The 24,702-nt window shown below is 51.5% G+C and overlaps 1 protein-coding gene across 3 annotated transcripts in view; it reads right to left on the minus strand.

Annotated features, from left to right (window-relative positions):
* ASIC2 (acid sensing ion channel subunit 2) overlaps positions 1–24,702 on the minus strand; it is a 1,100,666-nt gene that overhangs the window by 265,370 nt on the left and 810,594 nt on the right. The window contains exon 1 of one of the 3 annotated variants that reach the window (XM_025851505.2): positions 22,093–22,806. The exons of the other annotated variants lie outside the window; for them this stretch is intronic. Coding sequence (XP_025707290.1) covers positions 22,093–22,806 — 714 coding nt within the window. Of the gene's footprint in view, positions 1–22,092; positions 22,807–24,702 lie in introns of those variants that run through there. 3 annotated transcript variants of the gene reach the window in all.

The raw sequence follows: 24,702 nt of genomic DNA on the forward strand, positions 1-24,702 counted from the left end.
TATTATAACTTCTTCTTTGATAATCATCTCATTTTTTACTGCTCTGATAACGGCTTAGCTAAGTGTCACTTTATTGTCAAGAGTAACTTCAATCCCTGAAGAATGAATTCGAAAAGAAACTGGCCAGGGTGGTGGGACTACCAGCTATAAAACATGGATGGTTCTGAAGTGTGGCTTTTGTTCAGATGTTGGGAATTGGAGCTCAGAGTGTAGATTCTAGTCTGGGAGGCAGGCAGACCTGATTTCAAACATCGACTCCACATTACGTTAGCTAATATGTTAGTGTGGCCATGGGAATATTGCTTCAGTCCCAGCTGTAGTGTTTTCACCCGTAGAAAGGGAAAATTAATAGGTCCTAGCTCACACAGTGTGGGTGATACATGAGTAATGCTTGTCCATCATGTAGCTTTATGTTGACTTTTTGACTTGAGATTCTTGCACCATGAAGGTAGTAGGTATTCAGACCCCTCACCCACACATGGCACAGGCTTGCTGACCCTAGTCTTTGCAGGGGATTTCCCACTCCCACCTGGAATCTGTAGTGGATACCTAGCTTCCTTGTGCTCTGGATGGAGTTTTCTACTCCCCTTTAATAGACAGGGCAGTTCCTCTAGAGTCCTTTATGCAGAGGCCCTGTCAACAGGTGTTAACCACGCTCCCTGAGCACCACCCCCCACCCCACATCCCATCCCCTAGCTTGGAGCCTAGGACCTCGTCAGCCCCCACTTCCCCCAAAGGCAACTACCCCGAATTTAAGGTCTTTCATTGTTTCTGGAACCTGAGGATACAAGTTTTCCTTCTTTCCTCCTTCTCTTTCTTGCTCCCTTCCTTCTTTCCTGCCTTCCTGCTTTCCTGGGTTCCTTCTTGTCTAGGTACTTAAAAACATTGGGAACGGTGGTAAAATATTTTCTGTGTTTGAAGCAGAGGAGAGTCCTGGTACCCATAGACAGCCTCATTGTCCAAAGTTCCGCCACTTATTGATTCTTACAGGAAGCAGAGGGGAGAGTTTCAGATCTGAGCCCACTCACACTCCCTGGTCCCAGCAGGCTTTGCGGTCCAGGTTGGAAGCCCTCCTCTCCTGCCCTGTGAATTCCTCTTTCCCCCCTAATGCGTCCCTGCACTTAGCCTTCACTCTAACCACACACTGATCCCATTTACAACTTTTACTGTCCACAGTGAGTGATTTTTTTCTTTGAATCAATAAACTAATTCATTGCAAAATCAATTGGTTAAAAAAATACCTTACCTTTTTCTCCACCCACCCACCCAAACCCCTAGGTTGGCAAGTTACTTCCATTAAGAGGAAGAAAACCCTTTGATCGTGTATAATCATCTTTACGTCTTGAGATGATAAGGCTGCATACTGATTACAGAGCTAATCATGTTATAATGAGCCCATTTCCTCATCTTAGTCCCCTCTCACCTGAGGGAAGAGTTTCCTGGCTCCTCTCCCTGGGAAGAATCAGACCCTCCCCCCATCCTCTCTCTGCGTTGCTTCCAGAATAGCCTTTTTGAAATGCAAATCTGAGCCTGTCAATCCCGCGCTTCCTGTTTTAAATTCTTCCCTGGTCCACCATCACCTTACAGGGGGTCTCAAGCAGAACTGGGCCTGCCTGAAAGGGTTTTGTTTGGTCTGCATGGAATTTTAAACATTGCATTTTATTTTAAAGATTCTATTTACTTTTTATTTAGAGAGAGAGAGTGCAGGTGAGCAGGGGAACAGGGAAAGGGAGAGAGAATCTCAAGCGGACTCCAGGCTGAGCTCCGAACCCAACGTAGTCCTCGTTCTCAGGACCCTGAGATCACAACCTGGGCTGAAATCAAGAGTCGAACACTTAACCGACTGCGCCACGCAGGTGCCCCAGAACTTCAAACACTTTAATTAGGATGCCTGTTGGCCAGTGGCCTTACTGTCCCTATCTGCTTCTTACTTGGTTATTTCTTACATTACCTGTCTAAGCCTTAAAGACAACTTCATTCCCAACCCTGAATGAAGGTTGGATTGCCCAAATAAAACCTTTCCTTCATAACTTGGCCTGACTGACAACTCTGCTCAGCTGAACAGTTTCAGGAAGACTATAACTAGCTTCCATTTACTGAGCAGCTACTATCTTTCAGGCCCAGTGGTAAGCACGTTAACGGACATGATCTCATGTGAACTGCACAATAACGCCTTGCAGGGGAGGCTGTTCAGGATCAAGGAGATTGGGGCTTGCCTACGGTCTGAAAGCTAAGAAATGGCCGTGGACCATGGATTCGAGTGAATCTGGCTCCAAAGCCTATGCTTACAACCTTTACGCTGCACAGATTTCCATTTCCCAAACTGGGGACAGGCCTGCCCTTTGTTGGTAGCTCACTGTTTGCAGTGACTATACCCTCTTGTCATATCCCTCTTCCCTAGACTTCTGGGTCAGCCCTCTCCCGATTTCCCTCCCACCTCCCTGACCCTTCCTTTTCCAGCTCCTCTGCTTCTTGACTCCTGAATGTTGGCATGCCCAGTGCCCGGTGCTCAACTCACAGCTCGCCTCTCTCTGCACACTCTGCTTCCATGATCTTGTGTAGTCTCATGCTCCCTAGCCCTGTCATTCCACCATGATTCCCAAATCCCCATCTCCTGGCCCCCCCCCCCTCCCTGAGCACCAGGCTTACGTGTCCAACTGCCCACTAGGAAACCCACTCATTATTTCAATCTGAGCATGGCCAAAATCTTGAGCTCTACCTACCCCCTACACACATACCTCTCCTATCCCCCAAATCTACTGTCCTCTGGCCTTTTCCTTCTCAGTGTGAAATATCAGCATCAGTTCAGTAGCTCAGGCGCACAACCTGGGAGTTCTTCTTGAGTCCTTTTATCACACTCCACAGCCAATCCAACAACAAGTCACATTGGGTCCACCCTCAACATATCCCAAACTGGATCACGGTCACCATCTCTACAATCAAAACCCGATCCAGTCCATAGCATTTCTCATTCCAAATGCTGCATATGCATCCTAACCTGTCATCCTGCCTCCATTTTTATCTAACCTTTGAAGCCAGAGTGATCTTCTCAGAGAATATATTGATTCATGGTGCTCCCATACCTTTTAAACTCTCTCAGTGTCTTCTCACTGCCCTGGGAATAATCTCCACATTTAACCCAACTTACAAGGCTTGCCACAATTTAGCCCATGTCTGCCTCTCCAGCATCAGTTCGTACCACCCTCTCCTTTTTCCTCTCTGTTCAAGACACACAGGCCTTCTTATCATCTCTCCAACAGCCAAGTTTGTTTTCATCTTGGAGCCTTTGCGCTGGGTCCCTTTTACCCGGCACACTCTGTGCTTACAACTTCCCCTGGTTGCATCCCTCTACCATTAAGGTCTCAGTTCAAATGTCCCCATTCCACACAAGCCTTCCTAACTACACAAGCTGAAAGCATCTTGCAAAGCCTCTCTCCATCACTCCATATCCTCCCGTCCTAGTTCATTGTCTTCAGCGTCTTTATCAACATCGAAAATTATTCATGCTTACCATCTATCTCCAGCACCCACCCCCCATTTTCTAGACTGTAAACCCCGTGAAAGTAGGGCTCATGTCTGCTTGGTTTGTTCACTGTGGTCCAGCGCTAATGTGGTCTAGCACAGAGTAGGCACTCAATTAATACTTGCTGGATAAATGACAGAAACTTCTAAAAGGTGGACTGAGTTCTGAACTCTTTGAAGTTGATTTTAGGTAAGCAATTATTTACTGATCACCTATTTTGTGTACACAGAAAAGTATAAGGCTCTGAGGGAAATTGTCTTCTTAGCACATAAACCCATGGGCTCTACATTGCACATGGTAGTATTATGACCACCATCAACAGTCATATCATCATGACTTTCACCACCACCATCATCATCATCACCATCACGACCATCACCCCCGTCATCATGACTGTCACCACCACGATTATCAATATCAGCAAGATGACCATCATCACCACCACCACCATCATCACCTTTACCAACATCAGTCATCATGATCATCACCACCATGACCATGAGCATCATCACCAACACCACTATCATCATCACCATCATGCCCATCACCACCATCATCATGCCCATCACCACCATCATCATCACCATCACCACCATCACCACCACCACCATCATCATCAGTAACAATAGTCTCCAACATGCTAGTAGTTTACATTGAGTAAAACAACTTTTTTTTATACATGATCTCTTTGGATTCTCAGATCATTCCAGCGAGGGAAGGTCAGTCCCTAATTGTTGTCCACACTTTATAAATGAGGAAACTAAGCCTTGAGAGGGAAGTCACTTGCTGAGATCACTCAGCTCCAAGGTGAAAGAGAAGTGACTCAGATCCAGCACTTGGGCTGCACACCCGGTTCTGGCTGACCTGCCTCCTTCCTGTGTCACCTGGAGGCAGATGAGGCCAGCGACGTCCCGGACTCACTCCTATTTTAACAACACCTACCTAAGACATTGCCCCCAAGTCTGTACATTTTCATTCTGGCAATGTAGGAGAGGGGATGGTATTTCGATGGCAATCCATCACATTTTATGACTGCTAAAGGGGAGGGGAAAAAAAAAAAGCTTAAGGTGAGTTTAGGAGGACTTTTTGGTTGGTTAAAGAAAAAAAATTACTAAATTAAAAGAGTGGAAAAAAGTAAATTACTAGTGACTGTTTTTACTGCCTGAGCCTACAAGCTGGAGTGGAGAATTAAAAAGTTATATAGCTCGGGCTTCTAACCATGACTTATCACAGACAAATCCTCCATATTTATAGCTTTTCCCTTTTTTCCCATCTCAAGATAGTAAGCAATCCCCTGATATAGGGCTGCCTCTCTCTGCCCGTGAGCCCTGTGGGCCGTGCGTGCTCAGCAGAGCTGTCACGGCTGGGAACACAGTGAGGACCTGGGGCAGAGGCAGGGCGGGGGGGCGGTGTGGAGGGTGGTGGTGGGGAGCTGTGTACTCTGTGCAGGGCTCAGGGAGGAGAAGGAAGGCCCTTGAGAAGCCGAGCAGTAGCAACTGACGCTCTGTGCCAGAAGCTATTCTCAAAACACATCTGGTCCTCACCACCACGAATACCTCTGATATCCCCATTTTACAGATGGGGAAATTGAGGCCCACAGAGATTAAACAACTTGCCCAAGTTCATGCACGGTAAACAGTCTCTCAAGGTCCCTGTCCTTAAAGACTTTAAAAACAAGCAGGGGGAAAGGAAAGGATAAAAGAAGAATGGGAGAAATTGCTGAGGGAAACAAACATTAACTGAGCGTTTGCTTTGTGCCAGGCTCCACGAAGAGTTCTGCCTGGCCATCTTTTCTCCTTCTCACAACCACTCTGTGGAAACAGGTGGTATTCATACCCATTTAACAGATAAGGAAACTGAGGCACAGTAAATTAATAAAGCACTCAAAGTCAGTTTGGAAGCTGCAGTGCTGGGATTCGAACTGATGTCTGTCTGGCTCTCTTATTTCCTGGCTGACGGACTTGGGATAGTAACCTGAGCCTTTGACTCCCTACCTGAGCAAGAGGAGTGGCATTCTCTGCTCTCAGGCTGACCTCTCAGCACCGGATGGGAAGCCCCTTGTAAACCACAGGGCACAGAGAAACAAAGTTTGGTCCAGCACCCCCCTTGTAGGCAGGCAGAGACGAGCTGTTCCCTCATCTTCTAGAGGTGAGACCGAGGCCCAGAGATTTCAAGGTGACCCTCATGGCCACAGAGCCAACACAACAGAGGTTGAAGCCGAGCCCCCTGCCTCCTGGTGTAGAGCTGCAACGTTCACTGGTAAGAGGGAACCTCACTGGGGACAAGACAGGACATGAGCAGGTACAAATTACGGAGAGCAACAAATCTGAACATGGAGACAAGGAACCCTGGATTTCTTTCTTTCTTTTTACTGAAAGAGAGAGAGTGGGGTCAGGGCGGGAGGGGGGGCAGGGAGAAAGAGGGAGAGAGAGAGAACCCTAGGCACGCTCCACGTCCAGTGTGGAGCTCGATGCAGGGCTCGATCTCACAACCCTGAGATCATGATCTGAGCCGAAATCAAGAGTCAGATGCTTAACCCACTGAGCCATCCAGGCGCCCCGACCCTGGATTTCAAGGTCACTGTCTTATTGCCTTTTTCAATGACACAGGCTCATAGAATTAGCCCATCCTAAGGAAGACTGCGTACTTTAGTTAGTCTAGGGACTCTCAACCCCTGGGGAAAAATAGCCACATTTGGGCTCTATCTCAACCCAGTGAAATCAGAACCCGTTGGGGGTTGAGCTTAGAGCTTTAGTAATATATTTTTTAAGTTCTCCCAGGTGACTCTAATGGACAGAGTTGAGAAATACTGACTTACGACCTCCTCAATTTTTCAGATGTGGACCAGAGGCCCAGAGAGGGACAGCTAAGGGCCCAGGGTTGCTCAGTGCTCAGTGGCAGAGTGCAGACTCTAGTCTCCTGGCTCCCAGCTGGGAGTCTCCCTCCATCTCCCGTACTTTGGTCTTAGGGACCAGGCCATCCTGGTATCCCCTGGTGCCTAAGAGGTGGACACCCCCAGGTCCCACTCTCCCAATTCCCCCCTCTCCTCCAGCATCTCATGTGCCTAGAGAGAGCCCTGGCACCTGGGAAGCCCGAGCCGAGTACCTCCTACACATCTGCACCTGGGCTGGTCTACACACTGCAAAGCGAAGGGGCAAACCAAGGCAATTACCTAATGTATTAGCAAGCCTGTCCCTGCGGCACTGCTGTGAGCCAAAGTAATAAATACAAAATGGTAATTTCTCTCTGTAAGCCTGGCTCGAGCCTCCCACTCAATTCCCCTCCCACCCAAAAGTCATATACCACTGCCTGGTTGTCCTCTCCTCCATGGGGTGACAGTAATTCGGAGTTATTTAAATATCTCGGGTAAAACTTGCTTCTCAAAACCCGAATCATCCTACAAAAGCCCCAGTCCTCCTCTATGGCTTACTTGTCTGGCCAGAGCAAGACTGAAGACTCTAGCCTTCAGTGGAAAGTAAGAAAAATGCCCTACAGGTATTAATGAGTGATTCCAAGGGCTAACAACTTTGTGCATGTTGTTGACTAGTATCAGCCCTAGAAAGAAAGTGAGAAGCTGGATGTTGTAGCCGAGACTTGGCCCCTTATTAGCTTTGTGACCTTGACCAAGTCACTCCACTTGCCTGGGATTTGCAAGTCTTCTACGTTCCCTCAGAGCTGTGGTGCAAATCCAAATGAGAATGGATGTGAAACTGATGGCATAGGCTCTAGCAATATCTTTCCATAGTCATACAGCGAGCACACACAGAAAGGCAGGACTTGAACCCAGAGCCCTTACTCTTAACCTCTACACTAGAGTGTCTCAGGGCATCCATAGCGAGATGCAGCCCAGCGGAAGAAGGACTGAATTCTTCCCAGCATGGAGGCATGGGGAAGGGGAGAAGATGATAAAGCTGAGTCTTGAAGGATAAGGGAGAGCTTTCCAGGAAGACAAGGGGGTTGCGGGACATTTCCGGCCAAGGGACAGCAGGTGCAGAGCCCCAGGGAATGTGGTGGGATGCATGAGGTGTGGGGCGTGAGAGCTTGGAGCTTACCTGAGTGCTTGGCTTGATCTTGCGATGGGGAACCACATGGTAACTTTAAGCAGGACAGAGCCTCAGGATTGAGATAACAAACGGCTAGTTCCGTTTTTCAGCACTAAACTGGAGAGGCCATTGAGGGTTTAGCCTGTTGCTTGGCTATAGGATATGCAAGGGCAGAGAGACCGAATCAGTGGCTTTGAATGGATTCACTTTGATATCCTTAGAGCCTGGCACGGTTCCTGGTATACAGAAGGCCCACAATGAACGTATGAATGAATAGATGAATCTGAGAGTTAGTGAATGGATAACAGAATGAGCAAAGAAATGAATGACTGAAATAACAAAGGAGGGTATGACGGAGTCAATCCAATGAATAGCCCGAGGCATGGTTTGGAAGCAGCCTTAGCAATTCGAACTAACAGCCTTGTAGCAACAAAAGCACAGGCTTCTAGCTGCAGTAGCTAGGAATGCCCTGTCATTGGCAAGACTCCTTCCAACTGAAGGCGTCTCCCCATCAGAGCAGGACACAGCACAGAGACAGACTGATTACTGTGATCCAGCTAGAGGCTGTCCTTCTTGGACTCACACCATTCCCAGGCGCGTCCACCAATACCCACAGAGTCAGGAGAGGGTACAGAACGGCCTCGTGCCTCATCCTCAGGGGGAAACTCATTTTGCAGGTCTGTCACTCCCTTGCCATTTCTCCATTCACACGGTCTTCCTAAATGACTAGTTATTTCAGTCTCATATAAACACAAAGGAAAAGGGTTATCAGACTTACCAATTCGCTGTGCTGTCTGCAATTCTAAGCTGCAGCAGCCTGCGGGTCTAGCCTGGAAGACGAAGCTCTGCTCTTCAGGGCAGGATTCAGGACAATGTGGTTCCTTTTTCCTCTCTGACTCCAAGATGCCTTTCCCTCCCGTCTTCTAGAGCCTTGCTACTTAAAATGTGGTCTGTGCACCAGCAGCATCGGCGTTACTTGGGAGCTTGTTGGAAATGCAGAGTCAGAGGCCCACCCACTGAACCAGAAGCTGCATTTCAGCAACATCCATGGGTAACCCTGATTGGTATTGAAGGTTGAGAGTTAAGTTACTGAATTTTGAGAAACTCTGTTTGTAGGTGACCCAGACACCACCGAGCTAAGAATCAACTCCCTGATCAGGTTTTGCAAAGCCCTTCAGAGGGATCATGGAAGATTTCCCCCAGGAGGTGGCCGTGACTTTGAGACTTGTGGAAGGGCACAGAGTTTGGTCTCCCAGTTGTGACTCACCACCAGGGGCAGGGGGAGGACCAGAGCAGGAGTTAGGACTGACCCGGCTCTGGTCCTAGCTGGATGCCCCTGGGCAACTCAGTGCCCCCTCTGAGCCTTCCTGACCCATCTGTAAACTGGGAACAATACGTTTGCTCTTCGGTCACACAGTTATCACGAAGACAAACAGAGGTGAAAAATACGCAGGCTCTTTGGGAAACAGAAAGACCGGTGAATGGGCCTGTTTTCAGTGTGGACAACCAGCCATTCGGACCTGACACCTTAGAAGATGAATAAGGAAAATCCATCTGGGAGTCAAAGGTAGCAGACCTTGTCCTCATGAAGATGAATCAGCAGAGGAACATGGTACTAATTAGCCAGGATGTGGCATTCCAAAGAAAGGGCCTGCCACGTTGGTCTCACTGAGCTGCCCTTAGATGGGGATTTGCAATTGGATTCTTGAGGTGGTTTTTTTTTTTTTTTTTTTTTTCTGCTTACTTGGAATTATTTTTTAAAGGCGAGCTCAGCCTAAGGACCTAAGGCTACATTGCATTAGCATTCCGAAGGTCAATATTTCCAGAACTGCTAGAATCATGTTGTTCTCTCACGTTGTGTGGGTGAGAGAGTGCTCCATTTTGGAAGGACCCAGATGTACTCACATAACAAAGAACAGAATGGAGCTACTGGAGCTGAATTTCCAGTGTCAGAAGGAAGATGCCCCCCCACCTCCACTCCAAAGACCCTTAGTTTGCTGTTCCCTCTGTCGTGAATGCTTTTCCCCGGATCCCTGAGTGGCTTCCCCTTTTCAGCAAAGATGCCATCTCCTTGGAGAATCAGTCCTTCCCTACCCCCATCCTCAGGGAGCCTCCACCCATTTCCTAGTACAGGTCCTTAACTGTTTGCCTTCACAGTCTTTAATATTGAAACAATCACGTTCATTCATTTGTATGTTATCTGGTCCGCCACCACCCCCAACGTAGAACATTTTCCTAAAATCCTCCATCACCTGGAGTTGCGTGTTAAAAATACATTGCTAGACCTCTCCCCCATAAATTCTGACTCAGTAGTCCTGGGCTGGGGCTGGGGATATTTAAATAAGCCTTCCCGATCATTCTGATTGTCATAGGGATCAGTCACAGAACTCCAGAAGGTGAGCTCCATGAGGGACGGGACTTGTCCATTTCCCCTGTATGGCACATAGAACACAACGCCCCATACACGTGGGCTCCGGACAGTTCTTCACTGAATGGATTAGTGAACGACAGAAGGAATCCACATGTATTTTGGTGGTACCAATCCTTTCTCCTGCTTTGGCTATTCAGTATCCAGACAGAGCATCTGTTACCTATGAGGAATGGCGCTGGGTGCTGGGGCAGCCACAAGACAGGGCCAGCGTCGCCCCTGCCCTCAGGAGGTGATGGTCTGATGACAGCAAACTGAGTAGATGAAGAGGATTTCAATGAAAAAACAAGAGAGGAAAGAGCCTTGGGAGTGGCATAAGCTAAGTGAGTCTTGGCTGGCCGAAAGGATGAATGCCTGGCTTTCTGGATGGTTTACGCAGAGGAGTGGCCGGGGATAACCTCAGAAAAGGTGGGAAATCTTTCAGATGGTACTTTTGTTTCATGTGTTTGTTTGTATGAGTTATACCTACATGTGGTTAAAAACATTCAGGCCACAGGAAAAAGGGCAGGCCAAGAAGCCAGGCTCCTCCCCACCCTCCCTGCCCTTCCTCCCCTCCCCCTCCTCAAGGAGGCCCTTATCAGACCTGGTGCCCCCTTCCAGGCATACTCAACACATATCTAAGCACACGGCCTGCAGAATAGACAGGGCTTACAGGCAGAGATGGCAGAGCAGGCGTCCAGGGGCAAACAACAGCCTGAACAAATGCATGAAACTTGAAAAAAGATGAGCAGCTCCCAAGTGACTTGGCTTTGTGACTCAGGGCCGGGAACTTCTGACCCCAGAAGGGTTGGGAAGAGGGAGGTCAGACAAGGTAATTGGTAGTTTCGCACCTCACTGGCTGGAGAAGATTCTCGAAGCAGGTGGCAGGGGCGGGGCGGGGTGGGGGGACAGAGGTAGCCGGGGATCAACAGAAATCAACTATTCAAGATGCGATTCTCTTAAGAACGTGAGGTGCAGATCTCCATCACCGCTTCCCCATTCGCCTTATGAGCTTTGTAAAATGGACACAACAGTACTGTATCCAAGAGTAGCATCATGAGAGGCTGAGGAGGACGTATGGGGAGCTGGCGCACGGTAGGTCTTCTCCGCCTTGTTTCTGCTCCCCCATCCCACCTCTTGCCGTCAACCAGGACGCCCAAGTTGACGGGCCACGCCTCTGTAGAGGCCTGAGCTGACTCTAGCTCTGTCATTTATCAGTAGTGTCACTGCTCGCAAGTTTCCAGTTGCTCTCCGAGCCTCGGCTTCCTTGTCACTGCTGTGGTGGCACCATGGCGAGCAGACTGGAGTGACGTTCCAGCCCTCACGTGTCACCCCTGGTGTGCAGGGGCGCCTCTTAGCTCCTGCCTGTTCCCTTCTCCTCTCGGTGGCCCAGCTAACCCAGCTCCTCGGCCACAGGGACGGCACTCTTGCCTTCCCAGAGGCTTGGTAACAGCGGACTGGAGCCCGAGATGCCCACCCCAGGCTGATATTTTAAAAACAAAACTACTTGGATGTGAAATATGCAGTTGTGTTTCCCTGGCTGGTTAAAATATTTGATGCTCATTGAATATTCAACCACACACACACACACAAAGGCCTCTCACTCCATGTACTGTCAAAAATGTAATGTAATTATAGCGATGTTAAATATCCCCAGCTGTTCTGAGATATTTGAATCTTAAATCAAGCCTGACTGTACACATCCCCGGGTTGCAGCTGGAGATCTACACCAAGTACCTCACAAGCTCAGAGCTGGGGAAGTTCGGGCGAGAACTCTGGGCTAGGGTCTCCAAGCCTGTTTGTTATATCTGGGCTTCACTCTCAGCGTGGTTATAAGGACCCCCATCGTGAGCTGTTGGCAGCGTTGCCAAAGAGATCCATGTTCCTCAACAGGGCTGTGCAAACTGGCAGGTCATAAGCATCTATCCAAATAGTCTTTCAAATCCATGTGCAGGGAGCATAAAGAGATAGTGTAAAATAAACGGTAATAAAGTGAATAAACACGCGTTTCACTCCAGAGCCTTTGAGGTGCTTCTATAAATCAAATTCTTGCCATAATTTGCTCTGTGAGACTGTGCTGAGAAGCAGAATCAAAGCTCATCTGCTTTCCTGAGCAGTAGGCTTAGATTTATGGATGTGAGTTCACAGTGGATGCCCGTGCCATTTCAAAGTGGGAAAATAATTTTCGTTGGGAGGGGTTCCAAGAGAAGATTAAACCCTTCACTTTCAGAGATCAGAGTATCAACAACCTTCCGATCAGATATGCCACTGGAATCAGAAGAGGATGACCAGCATACATATTTTGGAAAAAGAGTAAGTTCTCAGAGGAAGAAACGGATACTTCCGTGATTTAAAAGCATCGGTCTATAGGCTTAAGCACAGACACCTTCAGGGTCCTTCAATCTTCCCGGTGACTTTCGATGTGACCTTGAGCAACTCGTTCTCTCTCTCTGATTTTTTTCACTTTGGTCGGGGTACTAAGTGGGGGAAGCGACCCTAAAAGGCTCTGACCTACCCATGGAGGTGTGACATGAAAACTACAAGAGGATCCTGGCTGGGATTGTGACGATATAGAGAAGGCCATTGTTATCACATTACTGTTATCTGTTATCACATTACTCTTCCAGGCCCGGGGAGTCTTCCTTGGAAGAAGTGAGAGGTGTCACCTGTTAGTAATGATGAGAATGACAGGGATAGCTTACATTTAGCTGGTGGCTATACATCTTGCTTTATTTTTTTTTTTTAAACAATGCCACTCTTCTCCTTAATTTTATTTTTGTTTTGGTAAATATATTTTTCATATAACATGTTATGTATTTTAACATGCAGTGGGATTGTAATTCTTTTTTCTTTTTGAAATTTAATTTTATTATGTTATGTTAATCACCATACATTACATCATTAGTTTTTGATGTAGTGTTCCATGATCTTGCCTTTATAGTCAAGAGAGTAGGGGTACTTTCTGCACTGATACTCAACTTGTATCCACCAGGACTAGACCACAGCTGGCTCTCAATAAATAAGTTTTGAATGGATTAATAGGTTGCCTGTAAGTTTCACAACCACCCTGCTTGGAAGGTATGATCTCTGTTCTACAAAGATGGAAACAGAGCCTCAGTGAAGGCAAGGAACTCCCCAACAGCCACCTAGTTGGGACCTGGTGGACCTGGGGCTTTGAACTTGAGTCTGTCTTACTCCTGATGCCACCTCTTTCTTCATCCGCCAACCATCTCTTTTCTCAGTTTCTAGGGTCCAAATTCCCAATCTTGCACGAGTGTAAGCATGGTTAAAATACTCTCACATTGACTATTTTTGAACTTAGCTGCATGTTCGTTCTGGATTCTTTTATTTTTTTGGCTTTGGGACAGACCCTGATCTAGAACCCAGCCTGGTTCACTCTGTGGAGTCAGGTGTGTAGTGGATAGAATTCTGTACAACAGAGGAAGCTGGTATGAGCTTTCTGTTGCTGCTGTAACAAACAAACGTAGTCACTTCAAGCAACAAAAACGTATTAGCACGTAGTTCTGGAGGTCAGACAGCTAAAATTAAGGTGCCAGCAAGGCTGCATTCCTTCTGGAAGCTCTGGAGGAGAATGTTTCCTTGCCTTCCTCAGCCTCTAGAGGCCACCTGCTTTCCTTGATTCGTGGCCCCTTCCTTCATCTTCAAAGCTATCAATGCAGTGTCTTACAATCTCTTTCTGAGTCTCTGGTCTCTGATTCCATGGTGACGTCTCCTTCTCTGACTCTGACCCTCCTGCCCCTCTTATAAAGACCTTGGTGATTACGCTGAGCCCACAGGATGATCCAGGATAATCTCCCCATCCATCTCAAACCCTTAATTATCTATGAATCCCCTTTTGCTATGTAAAGTAATGTATTCAGAGGTTCTGGGGATGAGGATGTGGCCATCTTGAGGGGTCATTATTCAGCCTACCAGATGGCCTTTGCATTTTGGTTTAATGGATACTGGCCATGCCAGAGTGGACATTCACATTCCACGTGCATATTTACAGACCCAGTGACTTGTGCCTTATGGAGAGAGCCCACTGATCCCTCCTTCACAGCATTCAAGGGACTTTAAAGAGCCCATAGCTGGGCTTTGCCTCTCCAACTGTGGGTCCATGCACCAGCAGCATCTGCATCACATGGGAGCTTTCAGAAATGCAAATCTGGGGCTGTGTTCCAGACCCACCAAATCAGGGTCTCTGCAGGAGGTCCAGGAATCTGGGCATGCTCCAGTTTGAGAAACACAGGCCTAGAGGGCTTTCCATTCATCCACAGTTAAGTGGAGTATGCTGGAACCCACCTGCCTGGGAAGGAGGGGAGGTCTCAGGGCAGAGTTAAAGAAGGAAATCAGCACCTCTTCTCAGTAGCCAGTCTTTGCACTGATCCTTCTCTGCAAGGCACTCAGGAGCCCATTGCTTTATCCCTAAGAAAAGCTGCTAGGGCTGTGGAAATCCCCTTAAACCCACCCTGAGCAGGAACAGAGGAGTGGGGGAAGAAGAGATGTACGGGAGCCTGAGGAGATCTGAATTCAAATTCTGGCTGTTTCTTTTCTTGGGCCATGTGACCCCAGGCAAGCCGCTTCCCCTTTCTGAAGTCAGGCAGGCCACACGGTGCAGTATGCTCCCTCCACTGTTGTCGGGATAAAATGAGATGGTAATGCATATTATGATATCCTCTCCAGGTAATAAAGCCTCTACTGATTGGAAATGCAAGTTTGCTGGTCAAAGCTGGACTGGGGTTTCTTTTTACGAACAACCATGGCTTAGTGCCAAGAGCATTGACTTTGGAAGCGGAGATCAGAGTTTCTGTCTCTGACCCTGGGCAAGTTAGCAAACCACTTTGCACCTTCATTTCCTTATCTGTACCAGGGAGAAAAGAAGACTTGTTCCTCCAGTCTGTTGTTGGGCCGAGATAAACTAATGAACGTAAAGGTGCCCGGCAGAGAGCAGGAGCTCAACGAATGTGTGTGGAACCAGAGGAAACAATTTACTAGGCAAATTAATAGTATAAACAGTGGTGTCAGGGGAGTTATCTGACAGGCTCCAGAGAACAAACTTCCCCAGTGCGTTAGCAGCCTCTGTTTGCTTTACCAACAAGTCCTGTTCCAATGACGGGTGAGCCATCTCTTTGTGAGTGCAGGTCTGAGCTGGAGCTCAGTTTGGCAACATTTCGTTAGCCAGGACTACAAGTTACCAGTGTCCTTGAAAGAATGAAAATCCTAGTTTAGTTTGGATTGTGGCCAAAGGAAGACTTTTCGCAACTCCTGATCTCCCTGTGTGGCTGATAGAGTAGGAGGATCCACAGCCGTCCCTGCTCCTGGTTGCAGGCCTAGGGACCCAGGATGACTTTGGGGGCCCACACCAATTTATAGTGAAAGAAACTTCCAGCTAAGGTTTGAAAGGTGGTGAAGGATACTCTCTCTGGAAGGGCTGGTTCTTACTGGCATCTCTGAGTGTTGGCGGAATTGGGGCCATAGAAAAGAAGAGTATCAGCTTTGGGGCTGGACAGACCTTTGTTTGAATCCTGGCTCTGCTGCCCTCCAGCACTGACTTTGTGCCTTCCCAAGCCTCAGTTTTCTCATCTGTAGAATGGGTTCCATTACAACCATTCGAGTCCAGTGAAATTGACACGAATATTTACATGACAGGTGCCCAATCCAAATCCTGGGCTGTCACATGCCCGGTCCCCTCCCTGTGTGAGGGGTAGCTCCTTTCAGGCCCCCATCACCCTGATGAAGCGCACTGACCCTTGCAGCCCTATTTATCAGAAACAGAGTAAATTTATTGTCATCTTTGTGGCCCACTGCTTGGCATACAGTAGGCACTCGATGGGCGTTGGTTGGTTGAATCTCTGAGTGGCTGAGCCAAGCAAACCACTTAGGAGAATCAAAGCGATGGACGTATAAACCAAACGGTCTGGTTACTCCTCCAGCCCTTCTCAACTGGGCAGACATCTGACTGATGCGTTCACGACTGGCCACAGTAGCCCCCAAACAACCACTGTCAGAATCAGCCTGACGTTGGTCAATTTGGTTATCTGTAGACCTGAGCAGAGTTTACATTTGATTCCCTAAACTAATTTCCCCGAAGTAAAATCACTGGTAAGAGTTCTTTTCATGTTCCCTGTAAAAATGTCTATTTAATCACCATCCTGTCTCCAGCACTTCAATAACTTGTACATTTCCCCCTTAATCACTGTTTCAGCTCTGCAAAGAAAAGAGATGTTCGGCTGAAAAGCCTGGGCCATCTGCAGTGGTTAAGCCGTATTTTCCCCTGACTGCTCCCTTGGACGGAGAACTTCTCAGCTAAGTCCCTTTGGTCATTTGGCACATGCCCTCATTTCACAGAGGGATCCTGAGGCCAAAGTCACATGGCTGGTCAGGACAGTGCTGAGGCTGGCTTGGTCTTCCCTGCACACCCCCACGTCCCACCCACGCTGCTCCTTCTCCACCCAATGATACAGCTGTGCATCCAGCTGCATGCGCCTTTGTGGTGGTAAGGACTTGGGTTCAAATTCCATCTTTGTCACCTGCCAGTTCTGTGACTCCGGGCAGACTACAGTCTTGCCCTGAGCTGCAGTTGCCCATCTGTAAAATGCGAATGATCACACAACCTTTTAGGGTTATTGCAAGAACGGAGGTGGCATGCAGTGTGCCCAGCCCGGGCCTGGCGTATCACAGCTGCCCAATGCTATTTGCCTTCGTCCTTCACTCGGATCGCTCACTGCAAGTAATAATAAAGGAAATAGCTCACATTTATTGAGTCCTTTACTTGGTGCCAGAAACTGTTCTAAGCACTTTACATGTATTAGCTCATTTACTCCTCTTTCTCTAAAGGCAGAAGTATCTTTCTTGCCTCCCTCAAGCCATCCATCCTCACAACTACTGGACTGCCTGGCCTAGCACCATCTCAACCGAATTTGCTGATTTTAAACAATATGTTGCTAAAATGATTTCTTGTTTTCTGTTGCTGACTCAGAGCAGCTTGCTCGCTGTGACAAAATGTGATGAAACCAAGTGCTCTTTCCTTGGTTTTTGGTACATATGACTAGTCCAAAATCTGGACTCAAGGTTGACCCCGGCAAAAGGGGGTAAGAAAGAGTGCAGGGAGGAGTGGCCCTGATGGAGCAAGGAGTGGGTGTGGGACACGGATGACATAGAGGGGACCCTCCACGGTCTAACAGCCAGAAGTGAAAGAAGTCCGAGATTTGCTACAAAGTTTAAAAGCATAGTTGGGCCACCAGGCATCCATCACAGCACTGCGTTATCACACCTCTGCTCTCTTCTTCCTCTTCGCCTCCGGCCCCTCCCTCCAGATACCCCGAACCACTCGCAGGGCCTAGAAGCATGTGTTCAATCTCATCGTTTCACATGCTGTCGTTTCACACGTTTGTACATGCTGTCCCCCTCTCCCTCCTTCTCTACCTTGGAACTCCTACTTATCCTTCAAGACTCAGTTTACATGTCACCTCCTCCAGGAAGCCATCAGAGGTCCCCAGTCTCACCTGGGTACTCCTCTAAGCCCACATCTCACCTCTGCACTCTGTACTGGCATCTGTTCACAGGTCTCATTCCTCAACCATAATTAATATTCATCTTAATAATTAATTATTTAGTTTTACATCCCCAGCAGCTAGTACAGAGTTTGACATAGAGGTGACATTCAATAGACACTGGTTGATTGAATGAATGAACCAGGAAACGAGCCTATCCCCACTCAGGTAAGTGGTCATGATAAGATAGGATAGTTATATTGAGGGTAATTAATAATTGCTACCCCCAGATACGAGGACTGTGCCAATCTCTTTATCCAAATTATACAGTCGCTCCCCTATACTGAGCACCTGCTGATGTGCAGGTGCGGGCAAGCCTCTGTACACATGTCTTCGTCCCAGCAGTGTGAGGCAGGCATTATTCCCCGAGGCGCGAGAGTGGGGCGCCTGCCCGAGGCGCACAGCTTAGAAAGGGGCAGAGCCAAAGGCCTACGCTAGGTCTGCCTGACACCTTCCCCTGAACCGTGCGTGCCTCCCCCCAGAGAGGGTCACTGCTCCTTGTTCTTGCAGCAGACCCTGATCGGCCTCTGTCAGCCCCTGTTCCCAACCCCTCGGCCCCTCTCTGGAGGCCCCAGTCCCAGATAGCTCAGCCTCACGGTTCTGTGTCCTGCCCCTTACTGGGAAGTCTGCTTCCCTCCACCCCCAGGACAACCCCAGAGGGCCAGAGTGTGCGGAGCCCCGAGGTCCGCGGCTGGGGCCGGGGAAACAACATGGGCCTTCGGAAGCCCATGTTCGGAGCTGCTTTGACTGGCAGCTGAGTGATTAACCCTTGCACAGCTGTAATAAACAGAGGAGCTGCAAGTAAACACACCCTAATGGATCTGGAGAATAAAACCCAACAGACACACACACCTCTTCACAATACTCTTCTCTCCCCTGCCACATTTATTTCCCGACGCGAGCCTAGCTAGGTGGAAGGAGACTTTGGGGGACAGCTGGCCCATCCCCCCGAAGGCTTCCCCTGAGACCCCATTCTTCACCTGTTGCACTGGTCTCTTAGGGCTTGAGAAGCATAGGTATCTGGGAAGGCACCCTGCTCTCCACTCCCCGCTTCTAACCCAAAAAGGAATAAATGCCCAGAAACTGCCTGGGCATTTCCTTATTAGAAATGCATTCCACTGGTGTTCCCTGGAGAAATTAAGCCAAGCGTCTCCGTGCGGGTCTTCCAGGACAACAAGAAGTCTTGGGGGTACCCGGTGAAGGGATTCATTCCCCAGGCCTTTCCTCAACACTTATGTGTCAGCCTCCGTGCCGGGTGCTGGAGAGGTTGGGGAAATCAGACGTGACTTTGGAGGGAGGGACAGACACAGACCAGTAGGTGTGAGGACTGACACCTAAATGGGGTGGTAGAGGGGTAGAAAGGAGGAAGGCATCAGTTGCTTGGTGATGAGAGGAGGAGAGGTGGGGCAGTCAGGACAGGCTCCAAAGCAGAAGAACCCCCAGGGCTGGATGCTGAAAGATGAGTAGTATCCTGAGGCGGACAGAGCAGTGTGTGGGGGGGGGTTGGTGGGGGGAGAGCACCAGGAGCACTGACAGCCTCAGAGGAAGCAGACAGCAAGGCAGAGAGCCTTGGGGAGCAGTCGTCCAGCCGTCGCAAGCTGTTTGCAGAGCTTAAGTATGTGGTACCAGAGAGGGTGGGGCAAAAGGCAAGGCAGGGTGCAGGTGCAGAGCCTGAGGACAGCCTGGGATTTTAAGGGGTTTTAAGAGGTGGGATGATACGCTTTGAGCGGAACTTTGGAAAGACTGCTCTGGCTGTAGTGCAGGGGATGGATGTCGAGGGGAAGGAGCGCTGAGCTGGAGGCCAACAGACCAGTTAGGAGGCAAATGTCATTTAAAGGCCTACACAGTTTTAAGAGTTCCACCCTCTTTATATATATGCATATGCACATCTGTCTATCTGTCTGTCTATCTATCTATCTATCTATCTATCTATCTATCTATCTATCTCTCTATCTCTCTATCTATCTATCCATCCGTCCATCCATCTACACACAACAAATATGGTGTATTTGTTACCTCCACTAGATGGAGTAGGAAACTAAAGAACAGAGAGGCTAAGCCACTTGTGCGGAGGGCACACAGTAAGTGGTAGTCTCAGGATTTGAACCATCCATGCAGCGTGAGGCTCCTGTTCTTACCCGCTACCCTAGAGTGCCACTCCACCGAAGACAACAAAGGTCTGAGTCAGGGTGGCATAGATAGAGGAAAATACTCCTGATGGGCCTGCCCTGTATTTGATGCTCTCCTGGAAGAGCTTCTGGCTTCCACAGAGAAAGGGGTGCAAGCTTTTAATTCTGAGATCCTTGAAAAAAACTACAGCAAAAATGTTAAGGGGCTGGAAAGTCCCAGGGCAGGGTCATGATAGAAAGCCACCAGGGGTCACTAGAGTCTCCAGGGACACATACTTGGGGAATGGAGGTATTTGGTTTGCTTGGGGCGGAGGGTGTGCCTGCAAGCTCTTCAGATGAAGGAAGGCAGGGTACAGGCAAGTGAGAGAAGGGTGTGCCCCAGTGGGAAGGGTCCTGGTTGCTTCAACTCACGGCCACCTCTGCTGGGGAGACTGAGGTCTCCCCAGGTGGCTCCTGAAGGTGCCGTATGCTTGCAGGCACAGGTGGGTCAGGCCCCCTTATCATGTGGCCAAGGTTATGACTACCTGCACCCCCTGGGGTGGCTCCACTTGCCACTCTCCCAGCCATGCTCTGAGGAGGGATGGGAGCTGGTAGGGGTGGTGGAGGGCAATGGTCCTACGCAGGGATCTTCTAATAGAAGAGAGGCCCCGGCTCAGAGAGGGAGGCTACGTGTAGCTTCTGTGTGACACATCTGATGGTTTGCAAAGCTAGACTTTCAACTTACTGGCGCTGAGCTTTGGACAGCTTTGTGGAGCCTCATTTTCCTCATCTGTAAAATGGGAATAAAACTCCTCCCTAACGCAGGGTTGTGGGAATGTCCAAAAGTGAATACTGGCTGCTAGCATGCAATTCTGCACACTTGTAGAACCATCATTGGATGTACATGATTCTATTTGGTGGGCCATGTTGCACAACTTGAAGCTGAAGCCAGGGGCTGCTGATAGTTGAATATAACATTGAACTTCAGTCCGACTTTAGGGGCTGCTAGGTAGTGGTCAGCCAAACAATAAACAAGGCATTGCTAGGCTCATTCCTTCATCTTTGTAGAACTCAGCATTGTGTTTGACTTCTGAAAGGAGTCACTTAGAAGCACACATTAGCAGCATCGGCTTGCTGAAGCAGACAGGGGCGCCACTAGGTAGGGATTCCTCTGAGGCGGGCTGAAAAGCCCAGAGAACAAGGGATGTTTGGGGAATGGCTAAATCACGGCTTTTCTACATAAAGCAACGCAAAGAGAGCAAGACTGAAACCAGGGTCACCATCCTAGACAAGGACGAGCCCAATTAGCCAATCAGAGGCCTGGCCTGACAGGCATCCGGGCAAACACCTGTTGGAACCGTAGCATCTCTTTACCACCACAGGAGAAGCTTTGTCAGATACAAGACGGTCAGGAGCAAGGCAAAAGGGCTGCTAAAATCATCAGATCGTGACAAATAAACACACAGCCCACCTTCCCCGCACTAGTGGAAAACCCAAACCCACCTAAGGGGTGTTTACACACGAAGGACTGGACAGGCTGGTGCCACGCTGGGGCTTGGCACCAGAACTCCTCCAAGGCAGACTACACGAAGCAGATACCTTCTGTCTGACAGCTGCATTATCCAGACCCACGGCATGGCGGAACCAGCACAGCAAATGGTTTACAACCCCCTACCCCCCCCCACCCCCAGCACAGCTTCTCCTGGCCCCTGCTGTTCGCATCAGTATCTCTCTGAGGCTGCTTTCCCCACCGCAGGCGGCTGTCTCCTCTAGCCCAGGACCCACACTCACCTCGTTCAGTCAAGGACCCCACGGATGCCCACCACTGCTCAATTCCCCTGGATGCTTAAGAAAGAGCTTTTAAAAGGCAGCAGAAGGGGCTGCCGAGTTCCCCACCTAACCAGCTACAGTTTCAGTGTTGGTTCATATTCTGGGCGTTTCCTCCAAAGTCCCCCTAGATTCCAAGTGTTTTGGAACTCAGGCATAAGCTGCTTAGAGCAGTGCGATTCTGCTGATGGTCCCTTTTTGAAGAGCTTCCTGTGGGTTTCCCCGAGGACAACAAACCCCCAAGTAAGACGTGCTTCTCTCTTGTCCCATCCCTTCACCCCAGACACACGGCAGTCCTGCGCACCAGGGGGTGAGGTCCGGGACAAAGAGGGCTAGCATTCACAGAGGGGACCATGAAGAGCAGAGCCGAGGATCTGGGGGCCGACATTGGAAGGGGAGAGGCCGGGACGGGTGAGCAAGGTCACTCCTCCTACAGTTGTGGCCAACTTCCCACGACCTGGAGGACAAGGCTCAGGGGACCCAAGAGTGGGGTCCGCCTTGGCATCCTGGAATGATGTCACCTCACCAGCAAGCGGCCTGGTGTCCTACCCTGGGGGGCGGGGAGGGCCTACTGACTCCGGAGCGTGGGGGGAGCGCAGGGAGCGGGTTCGCGCGGAGGGCAACTCACGGAGGAGAAGTTGTGCGGGCCGCAGAGCTCGCCGCGGTACTTGCAGGAGAGCAGCATGTCCTCGAGCTGGTGGCCCAGGCGGTCCATGAAGGCGGCGCTGATGCCCTCGAAGTGGCGCGGCGGCAGGAAGAGGCGGAAGTCGGCCAGCTTGCGGAACCACTGGCGGCGCGGCTCATCGCCCCGCAGCAGCTCGCTGACCAGCGGGCGTGCGGTGCGGTTGGGCAGCAGTAGCCCGAGCCAGTGGCCGGCGTAGTAGAGGTCCCCCTTGGAGAGGCGCGGGAAGCGCAGAGGGTTGTTGTTGCACACGGTGACGGCGGGGAAGGGCAGCTGGCGACTCCACTCGCGGTGCACGCGCGTGTGCGACGGGAAGCTGAGCCAGTAGAGCAGGCGGTTCGAGGACCAGGACAGCAGCAAGCCGAGGGACGTGCAGAAGGCCAGCACCCACAGCGCCCGCCTCTGGAAGGAGCCGCCCGCCGCCGTGCGCCCGGCGCACATGTGCCGCAGCCCGTGCAGTTTAGCGCGGCTCAGCGACGGCCGCCCCCTGCGGGCGCCCCCCGGCCCCTGCAGCGCCCGCTCGCGCTCGCCGCCCCTGTCGCCCCCGGGCTGCCCGGCCGCCGCCACCGCCGCGGGCGCCGGCTCCTCGCGGGCCATGAGGAAGCGTCCCGGGCCGGTGAGCGCGGCCGCGGGCAGCCGGGCTCCGCCGCTCCGGCTCATTCATTCAGCCCGCGGCTGGCGGCAGCGGCGGCGGCCCCGGCCGGGCGGAGCCGCCATGGGAGTCCGCAGCAGCAGTGGAAGCAGCAGCAGCGGCCGCCGCGCGCAGCCCGCGCCAGGGAAGCGTGCGCCCGAAAGGAGCTCCGGTGGCGCGGCATGCCCGCCCGGCGCCGCCGCCGCCGCCTCCGCGGGCGCCCGCCCGGGACTGAGCGCTGCTTCGGCCCCGCAGCCCCTGGCCCTGGCCTCTCCCGAGCGCCTCCCGGGCTCTCCGGGCCCCTAGTCCTCCTGCAGAGTGCTTGGCCCGGCCGCTACCTCTAGAGGGGCCCCACCGGGCGCCGCCTCTCCCGTGCCCGGGCGCTGCGCCCGCCTCCCTTCGTCTTGGACCTCGGGGGACCCTGCGCCGAGTCCCCCCTGCTCCGCCTAACCCCAGCTTTTACGCTGGTCCGGGGAGAGCAGCCACTCGGCCACCATGCCTGATGTGGACATCCCCAAGGGCCCCGCCAGCCCAGCCCGTAGCCCAGCGCTGCTGGGACCCGGGAGGGAAGGCGCCAGGGAACGAGCGCCCCCAGAGGCTCACCGCGGCTCGGGCGCCGCGGGTGGGGTGGGTGTGTACCGGGGCGAGGGGTCGCTCAGCCCGCTGCTGCGCTCTTCCCCTTGCCTGCGAGATCCGTTCACAGCTCCTGGGGCTGCGCTCGGCCGAGACCCTTGAAGGCTCCCCTAAGTCCCGCGCCCGAGCCCTGCGTGCGACGCGCCCGCTCTCGCCCCGGGCTGGGGGCTTCTCGGGGCGTCCTGAGGGAAGCTGCTTGCTGCTGGGCCCCTTCCGGGCTGCTGGCCAGAGGAAAGTGTCGCTTCTCCCCTCGACTCTCCGGGGTGTCTCGAGTCTCCAGAAAAGCCCGGCCTCGCTGTCCCCCTGTCTGTTCTTCTCCCTGCCCCGGCGGCGCCAGGAGCTGGGGACTGCGGAGCCCCGCCTGCACCTCTCGGCGGGGTGACCCGGACTCGCTGCTCCGCGCGTCCTTCTCTCAAGACTGCAAGCCCACGGCGGCGGCGGCGGCGGCGGCGGCGGCGCCGGCTGCGCTCCTCTCCCGGTTGCCCGGCCCTCCTCGGGCCCCGGGCGAACTTGGGCAGCGGCCGCGCGACGCTGGCGCGGCTGGGCTTCGAGCACCTGCTCCTCAGCTCGCTGGCCCCAGGGCTCCGGGCGGGCGGGGCGGCGGCGGCGAGCGCTGTGCGCTCCTGGAGACGCGGTGCTGACGCGCCCGGCTCCTCCTCGCTGCATTTTAATTCCTGGCCACTGTGGCCGCTGCACACTGAGCGGGGAAGCGTCTTGCTGGAGTCGGCCGCCGGGTGGGGGAGGCACTGCACAGATGTGCCCGGGTGTGCGGGCTTGTGGGAGAGCTGTGGGGTAGAACCGTTGCGGGGCCATGTGTAGTAAGTGTGAGAACACTTCAGACTGGGAGATGGGCTGTACAGAGAGTGAGACGCTGTGTATTGTGGGCACGTGAACAAGTGTGTGTGGGGGGCTGTCACGCGCTGAGTGTGGGTAGGCTGTAAGTGTGTATGTGTGAACGGGTATTTCTGTGTATCTCGTGCATGTGAGCTTATTTGCAGAGGCTGTACTGTGGCTACCTGAGTGGGTGTGATGTGTGTGGTAAAGGGTGCCTGAGATGGTGTGTGTGTTCCGTGTGCGTGCGTATGTGTGCACTTGGTGGTGGGTCTGAATGGGCGTGTTGGTGTGCAGTTGCATAGCAGGGTTCCTGGATGTGGTGTGTGGTTGGTGTGTTTTGCGTGTGTGTCTGGGTGTGTGGTGTGTAGTATGTGTGTTGAGGTGCTGGGCGGGGTGTCTGGGCCTCTGGCCAGGTGGGCTCTGCCTCTTAGGAGCTTCCCAGGTGTGCCCCCAGCACT

This window comes from Callorhinus ursinus, unplaced genomic scaffold (assembly GCF_003265705.2).
Source record: "Callorhinus ursinus isolate GAN/ISIS: 27379988/994484 unplaced genomic scaffold, GSC_fseal_2.0 scaffold34, whole genome shotgun sequence".
Lineage (NCBI taxonomy): Eukaryota > Metazoa > Chordata > Mammalia > Carnivora > Otariidae > Callorhinus > Callorhinus ursinus.